Source organism: Eutrigla gurnardus, assembly GCF_963514095.1.
Source record: "Eutrigla gurnardus genome assembly, chromosome: 23".
Taxonomy (NCBI): Eukaryota; Metazoa; Chordata; class Actinopteri; order Perciformes; family Triglidae; genus Eutrigla; species Eutrigla gurnardus.
In genome coordinates this window covers 170400-185733 of record NC_139934.1, presented here as the reverse complement: position 1 = coordinate 185733, position 15334 = coordinate 170400, and the positions used below count along the sequence as shown (strand labels likewise).

The 15334-nt window shown below is 44.4% G+C and overlaps 2 protein-coding genes across 2 annotated transcripts; both read right to left on the bottom strand.

Annotated features, from left to right (window-relative positions):
- Window positions 1-4979: 4979 nt before the first annotated feature.
- leap2 (liver-expressed antimicrobial peptide 2) lies at window positions 4980-7788 on the bottom strand. Its single transcript, XM_084002922.1, has 3 exons — window positions 7549-7788; window positions 6800-6966; window positions 4980-6020 (listed from the first exon to the last, which is right to left on the bottom strand). The coding sequence occupies exons 1-3, from the start codon at window positions 7624-7626 to the stop codon at window positions 5963-5965; spliced, it is 303 nt and encodes a 100-aa protein (XP_083859048.1). The 5' UTR covers window positions 7627-7788; the 3' UTR covers window positions 4980-5962.
- Window positions 7789-12937: 5149 nt separating this feature from the next.
- bmp15 (bone morphogenetic protein 15) lies at window positions 12938-15077 on the bottom strand (the record flags this gene model as incomplete). Its single annotated transcript, XM_084003020.1, has 2 exons — window positions 12938-13875; window positions 14723-15077. The coding sequence occupies 2 exons, from the start codon at window positions 15075-15077 to the stop codon at window positions 12938-12940; spliced, it is 1293 nt and encodes a 430-aa protein (XP_083859146.1).
- Between the last annotated feature and the right edge of the window lie 257 nt (window positions 15078-15334).

The window sequence follows — 15334 nt, the reverse complement described above, 5'->3', positions numbered from 1 at the left end:
GTGACATCCAACGACGCCCGAGGCAGCTTTTTACCACCTTTCCGATGGCCTGGTGTGAATTGGAGCCTCGGCAGCAGCAGAAGTTCAAAGTCACTTAAATCCAGATCGACCACGTCTAAATGCATTAAGATGCTGCCACGTGATTGGCTGATTAGATATCTGCCTTGACGAGCACTTGGACATGTATGTAATGTGTGTATGTTTTGGCTAAATGTCTCATTTGTAAGGAAGTTAGGAAGATCCAGGTGTCTTGCATGTCAGACAGTGAACGTGGTGTTTAGAGTTTCCTGTTGTTAAACAGACAGAAATACCTGACGGGGGGATAAACACAGACCTGGGCTCTGTGCAGACCTCAAAATATTGACTTCTTTTTTCCGGCTGGAGTGCCGTTCAAGCCTTTTTAGTATTTTCTTCAGACAGAGTGGAAACCGGGAGAAGACATGCAGGAAGCTGATCCCGGGCCAGGAGTCGAGCCCAGGATCACCGCGTCGAGGACGTTGGGCCTCTGAGCATGGGGCGGCTGCCCTAACCACTGTGCCACCGGCCGCCCCGAAAATACTGACTTCTGACACTGATCTCACACACACACACACACACACACACAGCCTGATCAAATACAGTTAAACTAAAACAAAAAAAGAGTCATATGTGGAAAATTTGACCCAGTTTGAACATAGACAGTGTCATAAATCCACCAAAGGCAAGGCAACTTTATTTGTATAGAACATTCATACACAAGGCAGACTCAAAGTGCTTCACATCATAACATGTCATACAATAAAGTGAAAAAATAGAATTTAAAGAAAATAAAGGCACAATTAAAATGCATTACAGAAAGACAAGGAGAATTAAAACTGCGAGCAGTGATAACGGGCCCTCGCATGGCACGTAACTCGGTTAGTGCTACGGCCGCCTGACGTGTCGGACCGCCTGGCCTGGCCACCGCCACGGGGCGGGTCGTCCCCGGCCACCGCCACGTTGCCAGTCGTCCCCGGTCGTCCCCGGCCACCGCCACGGCGCGGGTCGTCCCCGGCCATTGCCACGGCTGGCGCCTGTCGTCCCCGGCCACCGCCACGGCGCGGGTCGTCCCCGGCCCCCGCCGCGGCGCGCGTCGTCCCCGGCCATTGCCATGCAGCCGGTCGTCCCTTGCCTGAATCGTCGTGTCAGTCATCGTATCAGACGATTGAAGTTGTCTTGCTCGACTGGGGTGCAAAGTTCTACGACACTGGGACCTTATACAGTGTAAAAAAATGACATTTCATGTCGCCAATAGGTGGCGCTCTGATTGTGAGCCAATATTGCAGTGCAGACGCGTTCAGGCTGGGACTCTTATCAAATGAGAGAAGTTTGAACCAGATCGGACAATGGACATTGAAGTTATAACAGTTTAGAGTGTTGTGAAGCATGAAATCCGTCCGTGTTCGTGGGGTCGTGCTGGTCACGCCCTTTGACTTATGTAAGACCTTTTGATGATTTTTAATCATTGAGGCCTCTAGAACAGGCTCATAAAGTTTGGTAGGAATCAGATCAGCGGTCTAGGAGGAGTTCGTTAAAATATACTGCATGAAAGAGGCGAAAAATCGCTTAAAATTTCACATTAAATGCAAAATGGCTGACTTCCTGTTGGGTTTAAGGCATCGGTCCAAGAGGCTTTTTTGTACATCTCTCCATGTTCTATGTACCTACAAAGTTTCATGCAGGTACGTCAAAGTTAAAGGTGTTCAATATCCGAAAAGGAGCCGTAAAAGTGTAAAAACATGATATTTCCAGGTACCATCAGGTGGCGCTCTGACCTAAGGTCAATATCACAGTGCATACATGTTCAGGGTGAGACTCTTATCAAACATGTCAAGTTTTGAGCAGATTGGACATTGTATCCTGAAGTTACAACAACTTCCTGTACACTGGCCATAACGCAAGCCCTGGCCACGCCCTTTGACTTATATAAGACCTTTCGATGATTTTTCATCATTGAAGACTTGAGTACATGATGACCAAGTTTGAGGTTAATCCGAAAAAGCTGCTAGGAAGAGTTCGCTGAAGTATAAAATGTAACACTTTCTATTGCCAGTAGGTGGCGCTCTGAATATCAGTCAATATTACAGTGCAGATGTGTTCAGAGTTGGACTCTTGACAAATATGTGAAGTTTTGATCATATCAGACAATGTACATTGAAGTTAGAACAGTTTAGATTTTTGTGGTCGAAGCATGAAATTCGTCCATGTTCAGGACGCCGTCCTGGCCACGCCCTTTGACTTTTGGAAGACCTTTCGATGATTTTGCATCGTTGAGGCCTCTAGAACAGTCTCAGCGAGTTTGGCAGGAATCGGATCAACGCTGTAGGAGGAGTTCGTTAAAATACAAAGCCTGCAATAAGCTAAAATGGCCAAAAATGGCCCAAAATGGCTGATTTACTGTAGCGCCCCCGAGTGGTCAATTTTAATGAAACTTTCAGGATATGTTCCAGGGAGTTATCTCAACATATCCTGCAAGTTTCGTGACGATTGGGTTAAATATTGTGGAGTTATATCTATTGATTGCTAGAGCCCTGCCCCTCTGATGTTCATTGGCTAATAACTTGTGAACGCAACGACATTTTAAAAAGCTTTTGATGTCATTTGCCCAACGTGGTCTAATGATGACGCACAGCAAATTTGGTGCGAATCGGATCTACGGTTTAGGAGAATTGAGCAAAAACGTGTTTTTCACAAAATTCAAAATGGCGGAAAATTTCGGTAGGCGGACTTTTGTAGTCCAAGAGGCTTTTTTGTAGAGCACACTTGCCTGCACATGTACACCAAATTCTGTGTCAATTGGAGTTACGGTGTGCGGGGGCCAGGGCTAAGATGCGTTAGGTGGCGCTAGAGAGCAACTTTTTTGTGGCCAATTATGTGACCTCCAAAATGTCGCAATTTTCGCCAGTCCCCATGTGCATGAACATTTTTTTCAACTTCTGAATATGTTAAGGCCTCCAAAATGGCAAGCAAAGTTGCGGAAAAATAATAATAAGAAACAAAGCAGTTTCAATAGGGCTTCGCTGCCCGACGTTGTCGGCGCTCGGGCCCTAATAAAAACATATTTGCAATAATTAAAAACAGTGCAGACATTAGAAGATTTAGCAGAAAGCTATGGTGAACATGAAAGTTTTCAGTCTAGTTTTAAAAGTGGTCAGAGTTGGGGCAAGTCTTCCATCTTCAGGAAGTTTATTCCAGCTTTTTGTTGCATAGTGACTAAATGATGGTCAAATGAAAACTATTCCTTTTTAAAGAAAATATTTTATTTATTGTTATTTTATTTCATTCGTCGGTTAAGCCTGTGCAGTAAATAACACCATCGATAAGTAAAGCCAGGTAGTAGACGGAGAGAGAAGTAGAATGGCCCGTTTTTGTTTCTGTTGGCAATGCTGGTAACCATGGTTACGTCAGTTCAGGCTCGATATTTCAAGCACATTTCAGAACTATTTTTAACTTTTACTTGAGTAAAGATGTTGAATCAGACTTCTACTTCTACCAGAGTCTTTCTGAACAAGTGTGTGTGTGTCGGCTACTTCTACTCGAGAACGCTCGCTCTTTACTCCTGAAATGAATCATCAAATGCAGCTTTTGCAAAGGTCATGAACCCAAACTCGGGACAAGATAAGTGAGAACGCTTCCAAATGAAATATAGCAAATATTCTGCTATTTGCTTCTTTGAAAAAAAGAAATTGATCGATGGAGTGAAAAACCCTTCTATCCAGCCCTGCCTGCCTGCCTGCCTGTCTGTCTGTCTGTCCGTCTGTCTGTCTGCATCACTGCAGAAACATCACCTCCACCCGTACGTCTGGTTAAAACGTAAACTTTCACACAGTCCAACGTCGGCCAGCATAGAAGAACAGAGTGTACGCGCCAAGAGATGACTCCCGCCTGAATCTGCCAAGTTCAACACACCAAACATCAAATGTTTTTTATGCGTTAAAGTATTTCAATTTCATTTAAATGTTACTTTTGTGGTGGACAATCCCATCAAAGCACACGTGGGTGTTTATCTGTCCTCGTTGTTCTGGTTTCAGGCTTCCTAATAGATTTGGGACCCGGGCTCCGGCTCCAGGAGCCTCACAGAGGGGTCCGACGCTGATGTTTGGCTCCAAGGTCTGTCCGAAAACAACTTGGATGAGGTTCAGGTCTGGGCTCTGTGAAGGTCAGCGGAGTTATTTTTAACCTGTAATACCAGACGGGAAGACCGGGGGAAAAACCCAGATCACGTCACCAATACCAAACTTTTTCTAATTCTCTCAACAGTACAGACTTCCCACACTCACACTGGTAGAAGTACTGATTCAACTTCTAAAAGTGACAAAGTACAGGCTCTGAAACGTACTCACAGTAGAAAGTAAAAGAGGTTTCTACTGGATGTTTTTTTGCAAAGCTGACTGAATCTCATGTCTTATTAATAAGAAAAATCATCAATAATTCCCCTCAAATGCATTAAAACTAAAGTAACAAGTCTGTTTTGAAAATGTGATATTTGGAAGTTGTCTGAAAAATATTAAAAGTACAGATACCTGAAACCTCTAGTTAAGTACAGTAAGGAAGTATTTGACTTTCTCAAATATCTGTGCTGGGCGACTTTTGGCATTATTGATTGTTTATGCGGATGCACTAATCTTTTCTCTCCCAATACCAACAGAAGTAGCTGGACTTTAGGTATCAGGTCCAAAGGCAATGTTTATTTAGAGTCAAACAGACCAGAAACAGGGGATGCTTTAGGGGTGGGGCTTACCTGCTGATTGACAGGTCGTTACCACGCTTCCAATTAGCTACTAAGATGACTAAAATGACCCATTATGAAGCTATTAAATGATATATTTATTATCAAGTTATGTGCTTTAGAAATAAATTATTCTGACACCAACATTTTTCTCCTAACGCTTTATTCCACTTTTCCTCCAGCTTTCCACATGTCAGTAATACAGTACATACAGGACACAGTACAAAGATAATTTTGCGTTTTTAAAAAGTGCAATTCTACTCTTGAAAATATGCCAAGTGTACGAAATACCAGCAACAACCGCCTGCTCTGTGCGTGAAGTAAACTCCGCAGGCGAGTCGAAGCCAAAATCCGCCATTGCTTCTGGATTTGAGGAGACGGATGTGCAAAACAAAGTTAGGAATGTCTTCCTGGTATCCGCACACTCGGCCGAGACGCTCATTCTATTGGTTGATCGGTCAGATATTAAAAACAATCAAGGCAGGCACATTGATTATTCTAATACAAACCCTTAAAACATAAAAAAAAAAAACAGAAAATAATGTAAATGGGTGCATTTTTAAAAAGGAAGATAGAAATAAATAAAATATGAGAATCACTGCATCACAACCAAATCAGTACGCATGCATTAGATATAGATTTTGACGAGAAGCTTTGCCCACTTTACTGTAAAATAACAACTTTCAAAAGAATAAAAGCATAAAACGTGAAGATTTTTGATTTTGTAACCTTTGCTCCTCCTCATCTTTTCCTCTCTCCAACCCTTTGATCCCATTGCTAATATAAAATAAGTCACGATTTAGGGGATTGACTGTTAAATACGTGTCATTTTAAAAATAAACTAGTCAGCGTGAATAACAACTGATTCCTCTTTGGCCCATTATCAGAGGTAATGATGAGACTTTGAGTGATAACGAAACGTGGAAACGATCCAAGGTCTTTCTTTAAACGTTGTCTCAATGTCTGAGTGAAGGCGTCGCGATATCAGTGGAAGTGTCCACCAGTCGATCCTTGTTATCAAAGCTGACGTAATCATATCATTTGTTTTCATTTTGGTCCATCGCTGTATGAAGGAAATCCACATCTATGACGTGAAGCAGTGGTCGGCCTTTGCTTCTATATGACCTGCTATGTAAATATTATCAGCCACATATTGGCGTTTATAAATATAAAGCCCATCTTTGAGTGAGGAATCGTGAAGGCGCTGGTTGACGTCTAGTAGTTGACGGGCTCTGAGGAGGAGGATCGGTGGCCGGTGGAGCAGTAACCGGCCCTAGAGAAGAAAAAACAGCAGATTACTTTCATTTACTCGGAAAGCTCCCTGGGGGGGGAAACTGGTTCACAACTACAATCAATTCAAACAATCCAAAATCTTAATAAATCATTTTTATTGAATTCCCATTTGCTAGCTAGCTGCAACATTTAAGGTGGTGCGCCATTCGCACGTAAATGAAAACAAACAATATCTTACATATTTAACGATTATTTTCATACAGTCACATACTGAGGGGGATTTCACTGTAATTATATTCATTTCTGGTCAGCCTTTACCTGAAGGAAGTACCCATAAATCATAGCGTTGTGACGGTGTTTCCAGGGGAAGCCCGGAGGAATTAAATAACATGGTAAACAAAGAAGACGACACGTGGGGACGGAGCAAACCCTTCGAGTAGTGAGCACCTTCACAAACGATGTTATTCACAAAAGGCGGGAGCGGTTTTCCTGATAGTTAATTTAACCTAATGTTTTAACATAAATGTTTCGCCATAGCGAAAGGTCCGAGTGACTCAAATCTGTGTGGCATCTACATATTTTCGGGTACGAACTTTCCAACGGAACCGTTTCCGAGTCTCGAGTTTGACGTACCGTTCCGGAGATACACCAGTATGACCACCAGAGCTAACAGCGCTAACAGAGCCTGTAGTCCGCACGCTAAACGCTGTGACCATACTTAACCTTACTAGGACTCAGATTACAACTGCAAATAATACATTTAACTTAATCACATCCTAAATGAGCTGGTTTGGGAGTTTGGTGTGTCGTCATGGTTACCTGCAGAATCCCGTGGAGCATTCGTAGTTGTTCTGGCAGAAAGCTCCGAACGGTTTGCTGTTCATGATCCTCCACAGCGGGGACATCCGGGCCACCCTCCTCAGCACGGGGATGCCCGAGTCCACCTTCTGGTCCGAGCCGGACCCAACCAGCGGACCTGCACAGACCTGGCATCAAATGAAAATGTTAGTTAGAACATGTGACAATGACACACAATGTTCACCATCACTCTTTAAAACACACAAGCAAGCGTTTCAAATATCAAGGCTTTTGATGAAATGATCCTCTTCAGCGCTTCAGAGCTTTCAACCACAGTCTTCGTCAGCTGGAAAGTGAATGAGATCACTCTGCCAAGGTGGATGTTCACACTCAGACTATAAATGGAGTTTAATGGACCATTTGTATATATTTATTTATAGCAATATAACAATGTCTATACTTTTATTTAGCCGTTTTGTTTTTTTTGCATCTCTAAAATATTTAATTACCATTTTCTTAACTTTTATCATTACATTCTAATTTACATTGAGGGCATTTAGCAGACGCACTGTTGGAAGAAAAGTGCAAACGTATATCTGTATCATCATGCTAAATGTAAATCATTGAACTTGTATCACACCTATGCTTCCTCTTAATCTAACCAATATGTTTTCCCTCATTTACAACCCCTCAAAAACAGATTGGATTCTGATTTTAAAAAGCCCTCACATTTTCAGATCAAACTCATTCATTCAGATTCAGCGACTCACCTGCTGAGCCAACACTAGCAGCACGATGCACAGCGCTACGGCTGCTTTCCTCTGGCTGAAGAAGCTCTTATCCTGCATCTTTCACGGAGCTTTCTTCCAGGTCACTCTTAGTCAGCTAGGATCCCTGATCTCCCAACGCTGCGTGGAGGACTCGGAGAGGGTGGGATCGGTTCAGGTTTTCATCAGTGGAGGATTGAGGGAGGGGGGGGGGCTATACTGGAAGCCTCTTGAAGTGACTCCAGAAGGCTGGACTCCCCTTTATACTGCCGGGCCCCCGATCCCAGAGGAGAGGAAGCCAGAGGGAGGGAGGACGAGTCACAGGCCACGCCATGTCCACGTCCACCCCCCTCTCCCTCTCTATCTCTCTATCTCTCTCTATCTCTCTCTTTATCTGTCCTTTCTGGACCAAATGTGACATTATGTGTTTGCAGAACGAAACCAGCCATTTCCCCCAAAAGAGGCCAGCACACACTTTGTTTCTCTTCTTGTTCTTCACATACACATGAGACACGGCTGGGTAAAAGGGTTTAAAGAGGTCACTGCATGTGTGTGTGAATGAACTTCATCAGTAAGATAAGGTTTTTTATCAATCTGCCGAGTCGGCGCGCTGCACGGTTGTATCTCTGACCGTCCATCGCCCCTGACCTGACGCAATCCTGCAGGCCGGCTTACACAACGCAGACAGTAGGGAACGCGCTTACACGCAACCTCGGCACGTGAAGACTTCCTGAAGTGAGGGGGAAACTTCCATCAAATAAATATATATGTATATCCATCCATTCTCAAACTTTGCTTCTCCTGTTCAGATCCCAGCGGACTTTGGGGCAGAGACAGGTTGCATGGGTCGCCAGACTATCAGGGGCCGTGCACATGCCTGGATCTCTACTGGGTTAGTAAGACAAAGGTTAGAGAGGAACAAAATAAGTCACTTTGTAAGGCAAAAGTTTAGAGCTCTGTCTCTTCATGTCCTACTGCAACAGTAGCGTTATTTGTTTTTTTCAAGGGCAATCCAGGTCGACCTGGAAGAGGTGAGAAACATTCCTCCACCGATTTCCCATCAGGTTGTACTTCCCCGAAGGGCCTCGAGAGGAGCCCTGGCCTTGACAGACAACATCTGCATCATCACAGCCAAGCATGACTCATCAGATTGTTCCTGACCCGAGCAGCTGCAGACGGGAAACTAGATAAGACGAGTTAAAGTAGTCTCTTATGTTCGGGCTGAAACGGGAAACAAGGGACAGTTAATAGAAACTGTTGACCCAAATGCAACTTTAAGTTCTAGAATAAGTGGTAGTGACCTATCAATCAGCAGGTAAGCCCCGCCCCCTAAAGCATCCCTGCATCCTTGTTGTTGTTTTGTGTCTTTGTGGTTGCTTGGTGTCTCTTTGCAGCTGTCGTGCATCTCTTTAGTGTGGCTTCACGTGTCTCTGGGTTGGTTGTGCGTCTCTTTTCCGAGTGTTATTTTGCAGATGCAGGTTTTGGACAAACGGATGGAGGAGGGTTGCAGACATGACCCTGTCTGCCCAGTGTGCAGTGCTCATGTGGACTGTGCTAGGATGATGTTCACGGCAATCAGTTACCCAGAAGGCCCGATCATTAAAGACAGGCCTTGAATCGAAGCCAATAATTCTCTGATAGCGGATGTGGTGACTCTTACCTCTTATCACCCTCCTTAAAAAAACATCATTCACAATTTCACCAGAGTCAAAGTGGTCTGCTATGTCAGCCTTGATCATGATGAATTATGTTATATATATATGATTTGTTGGCTTTACAGGCATTTCAAGCTAAATCACTGCATATACCACCACCAAACAATAGCAAGAATTCAGTCACTGAGCTTCACTTTTAGAAGAATAGGAAGTTTGAATGAAGCCCTACAGATGTTTATTTGCATTAGTTGTTGAACTACTAGCTGGCAAGCTAACGACCTAACCAGGGGGGAACATGCTAATGCTAGTCAGCTAACTGATTTTCCAACAGATGTTTTTGTCCATAAAGCCTCAACTTCAGAATTTTTGCAACCAGTGACCATATTTGGACTTTGGAGGAGTGACGGGTTGATCTGACGAACACAAGTGGCAGAGCGGCAGCCTTTCTGGATCTGGATCCATCCGTCAATCACAAGCTAGCCACACCCTAGAGCTTCCGATTGCATGGAAGTCTATGAGAAAATGGTCCTACTTCTCTCTGCTGGCCACCAGGGGGCGACTCCTCTCTGGTTGTATAGAAGTCTATGAGAAAATGGTCCTACTTCTCTCTGCTGGCCACCAGGGGGCGACTCCTCTCTGGTTGTATAGAAGTCTATGAGAAAATGGTCCTACTTCTCTCTGCTTGCCACCAGGGGGCGACTCCTCTCTGGTTGTATAGAAGTCTATGAGAAAATGGTCCTACTTCTCTCTGCTGGCCACCAGGGGACGACTCCTCTCTGGTTGTATAGAAGTCTATGAGAAAATGGTCCTACTTCTCTCTGCTGGCCACCAGGGGGCGACTCCTCTCTGGTTGTATAGAAGTCTATGAGAAAATGGTCCTACTTCTCTCTGCTTGCCACCAGGGGGCGACTCCTCTCTGGTTGTATAGAAGTCTATGAGAAAATGGTCCTACTTCTCTCTGCTTGCCACCAGGGGGCGACTCCTCTCTGGTTGTATAGAAGTCTATGAGAAAATGGTCCTACTTCTCTCTGCTGGCCACCAGGGGACGACTCCTCTCTGGTTGTATAGAAGTCTATGAGAAAATGGTCCTACTTCTCTCTGCTGGCCACCAGGGGGCGACTCCTCTCTGGTTGTATAGAAGTCTATGAGAAAATGGTCCTACTTCTCTCTGCTGGCCACCAGGGGGCGACTCCTCTCTGGTTGTATAGAAGTCTATGAGAAAATGGTCCTACTTCTCTCTGCTGGCCACCAGGGGGCGACTCCTCTCTGGTTGTATAGAAGTCTATGAGAAAATGGTCCTACTTCTCTCTTGATGTATTATCTCAGTAAACATTGTAAACATGAGTTTATGGTCTCAATCTCTAGTTTCAAGTCTTCTTCAATCCAGCATGATGTTCATTTAGTACATTATGGTCCATTTAGAGTCCAGAAAGCAGGGGATGCTTTAGGGGGCGGGGCTTACCTGCTGATTGACAGGTCACTGCTGTCTGGCTGACTGACTTTTCTGTCTGCACACGAGATCCAGTAACAGAACAGACGACTTCACATCCCATGTGTGACCTTTACGGGGAATCAGTGTTGTTTCAGAACATCACAATATCCGTCAGAGGAGATTGAAGTGAGAAGAACACACACACACACACACACACACACACACACTGGGCATCCCTTGAGGAGATATTCAGGGAGGTCCTGTAAAAGCGAGGATTTCCTGTCACACTTAAACAAAATAGATCAGCCCTGTGGATCCTCAGGCTAAAGAGAATAATAACCATTTCTCCTGATAAAATACACTTTTACTGCAATGCCAGCCTTTTCTCACTTTTATTTAACCTGATTTTAAGCTACTTTTTACTTTTTTTTAATCATTTTATTATAAAACTTTCAAAAAAATGCAGACTTTTTTAAGAAAACAATGTTTTCGTTTAACAGTGTTGAAAAATGGAAACCGATCCACACCACAAATGTTCTCAGAAGGAATTAAATCAAACCGTATAGTAATATAATGACACACTCAAAATAAACAAGAACTCCGGAGGTGTGTTGACATTATTTCAAAATAAAATCTTTGCACATCACAAAGTAATCAGCATCCTCTTTTACATTCAATGCAATATATATGAAGTACAAATACTTATATATGGCTAAAACTCTTAAAATGGCAGAAACGCATCTCTATTTTAGAAAAACAATAAAATAATGTTAAAGATGATCATGAATCATAAAGGATAAACTAATTAAACATGTATTTTTGTATCCTGTATGTTTTACATGAGACTATTTCTCACTTCTATATAATGATAGTGATCTAGGCAGCTTTATCAACATGTGATATTTACAATTATTATAGGATCATTTGGTTTCTTCCTCTGTGTTTTGTATCTTAAAGTATTAATTCACCTCTTTTTTTCCTTCATGGGTAGAAACGCTCACTTATCTGTCTTTTCCTTGTTCTCCCTCAAAGGTAAACCGGGTCCAGATCTGGGTCTATTTGTGGCTCCTGGTGAAGAGCGCCATCTGTTGGACTCAACGCAGTAACACGCCTGAACGTGGTACAAATTCACTCAAACATTAAAAGGCCTTTATTCCGTTTCCTGTTTAATGACCATTTTATTGGGCAGGTTTAAAAAAAAAAAAAAAGATTAATTTTCATTACCATTAATATTAATAAATAATTTCAATTTTGACAGAGGAAGGGAGAAAAAACTCAAATATTAATAAATGCAACTGTTCTGGAGCTTTTGATCACACCACATGATCTTCGGATTGTCCATTCTCATCAAAAGTGACGATCTAGACTCAAAGAATTGCAAATAGTTCTGAATTTTACATGAAACACCATTAAAGTTGACAATAAAATAGCTTTTTAGAAAACATGCATTTTATTTTATTATCCATTTTCACGCGTAATAAAAAATTGCATTCCTTTCCACAACAACACTTCCACTTTGTCCTCACAGTTGATCCTTCATTTTTGTATTTTTTTGTTTTTTTCCCCAAGACGGGTCAGTAGCAGCAGTTGTTTCAGAGACCCCTCCCATTATAAATATATACACAAAATTAATTTTCTCAAACAGTGCCAACACATTACATCCAGATCACATTTTTAAACACACAAATACAGACTTTAGTGTCGCTGGTTCTTCGGGAGAATCGCAGCCCTGATGTGAGAAACAGATCAGGTTTAAAACCCCCGCCCCCCCCCCCCCAAAAAAAACGACGACGCAGAAGAAGAAATAAAAAAAAGAAACCAACACACAGATGGGCACAAGAAAAAGGAAATATTCATTAGATGGCTGTGGTTTGAGGTTGAACAGTGAGGATGGATTCAGCATGTGTTTCATATTACAGACAACCCTGATTGTTTCAATCTATTACTGTAGAAGTTACATTGATTTTGTTATCTAGGAAGTTTAAATTCATTAAATCATCCTCAAGTGGCTTAAAATGCTTCCACATTTTAAATCGGCTGCCTCCGATCCCAGGAGGAAAAAAAATATAAGGTGAACATTTACAATTACTCAGAAAAATCCAATCAATCCTCTCGTCTACGCGACCCGTAGTTCATTCAGCGGCTGCATTTTAAAGTGCTTCAACAGGGACGGTGGAGATCTGAACCCACAACCAGGTCCCCCTTCTAGTCTCTAGCTCGTTATGGTTCAGATCACACACACAACCCCTCAGACCTGACCCCCCCCCCCCTTCTAAGTCTCTTCTCTCCGCCCGCCGCTGAGTCTTTAGCGACACGTGCACGACTCGGCCACCATGTCCTCCAGCTCCCGGTACTCCACCTTCTTCTTGTGCACCACCAGCACGCTCATGGGCATGTACTTGTACGGCACACAGGACGGTGGGGGCACGTCCCCGACGCCCAGGTCGTTGATGACCGTCTGGATGATGGCGTGGTTGGGCGAGTGGAAGCTGTAGGGCAGCACGCGGGGGCAGTCGCCCCGGCAGAAGCGCGGGTTGTACACCGGCGGCGCGATGAAGTAGTGGCCCCACCCGAGCTCATCGAAGGAGAGGCGGAACGAGTGCAGCTTGCAGCGGCTCTTGGGCGCCGCCGTCTTGCTCTTGTAGTGGGGGATGTCGGAAATGATGGAGGAGGAGGAGGAGGAGGTGGGCGTGTTTTTCAGCACGTCCAGCGACGTGTCTTTGGCCTCCGGGGGTGAAGAGTCTTTGGAGCGGCGGCGGCGTGCCGAGGGATGCCACCGAGCTATACGCTGCATGACATGTTCCCCTTCGTCCCTGAGCAAGTCCCCCATCCAGTCCTTCACCTCCCGCTCCTCCTCCAGGTATAAAAGAAGAGAGGGCACCTCCACGTGAGGCTCGCCCCTCGGGCGTTTCCTCCCCCACCACGAGAGGCCGCCGTCCTCTTCAGAGCGCCAGGCCTCTGTGCACCAGTACTGGGCAGCGAGGGCCAGGTGCCCCCCAAGGCCTCGGCGGTCCTTCCCCTGCCGGACGTGGGCCGTGATGTCCGTCTCCGTCCAGCGGTCGTGGGGCTCCAGGGTGACCAGGCTGTCTTTGCCCAGCGAGGTGATCTGAGCCCTGCAGCGGGAAGGCGTGAGGGAGGCGGAGGAGGAGGAGGAGGAGCGGAGGTGGATGAACGAGGCTCTGATCAGCTGCTCCGAGGGAAGAGTGTCCAGGTTGTACTGTACGGTGAAGTTGTAGTGGTGGTCTGACGGAGAGCAAACAGCATTCAGGTGAGAAGAAGGCATCTCATCCAACACTTCTTTTTTAAATACAGACCGATTTTCTGGATAATCAATTCCAAACATGCTATTTTTTAACATTTTAAATCTTTTTATTGTTTTTTATTAAGAGCAACAATATCGAAGTGTAGAAATACTCAATACAAGTTCTGTATTCATTATTTTACTTCAGTACTCATTACACAGAATGCATATATTTCATATGCAACATATTTCAGAATACATTATATTATTTCCATATGTTCATTCTTTCATTGTATTTTAAATGATTATACTGCCGAGTAGCTTGTGAATTTCCTCCTGGGATAATACCGTTGTATGTTAAACTATCTGCAAGGAATCAAATCAATGTAGTGCAGTAAAAGAAAAGTGCATTATTTACCTCCGGAATTATATATTATATACTTAAATAATATACATTATGTTATTGCATTAATGTGTTCATCACTTTAACGTTATACATGTTTTTTTATTTACTGCAGAGCAGCTTTCCCCTGGGATCAATAAAGTTTGTTTTTTTTTATCTTAGACTATGATAGACTTACTGCAGCGTCACTCAAGGAATCAAATCAGTGCAGTAAAAAAGGTTTGATGAAATAAGTAGCGTTAAATACTCAAGTAAAAGTACTAGTAATGTACATTATATTATGAATCAATTTAATGTTTTTAAATTATTTTATAGCTTGTGAATTTCCAAGATTTTGTATTATTATTATTTACCTCCGAGATTAAATATACAAGTAGCGTTAAAGTACGTGGAACTAGTAGTAAAAGTACGCGGTTCCTTCCCACCACTGTGTATTGAAACCTCACCTCTCTCCGCCGGCAGGTATCGAACCGACGACGCCGACGGCCGCAGCAGCCGCACCGTGTTGGAGCCGAACTTCCGGTGCTGCTTGGGCCTGCCGTCCGGTTCGGCGGCGCTCCGGTACAAGCTCAGCATGAACTGCAGGTGCTGGTCCGCCTTCTGCTCGTGCGTCAGCGGCCGGTGGTGGTGCGCGCCGCCCTTGTGCCTCGCGCTCTGGTGGCTCCGGCGGCTGCGCGTGCGGTGGTGGTGGCGGGCGGCCCGGCCTGCCGCGGCTCCCGCGCAGACTGAGCACAGCAGGAAGACGAACCAGGACAGGACGCAGGCACGCAGGAAGCTGCGTTTGTCGCGCGCCGCCTTCATGTTTCCCCAAATAAATAAAAACAAAAACAAAAAAGAAGCCCTGCGGTGCTAGCGAGCTCCAGCGACGAGGCTAACCATCGTCCGCGCGGACCGAGCGCGTGAGTTACGGGCTCGCCTGCTCGCGGGCCATTTCTGGACGTGACAACAAATCAACTTCCGGGAGTTGGCGAGCCCCACCAATGAAGCCCTCGTGGTGTGCGCGGAGGCCACGTGACCGGTGGTAAAAAAAAAAAAAGAAAAAGTGCGTAAAAGTTCCG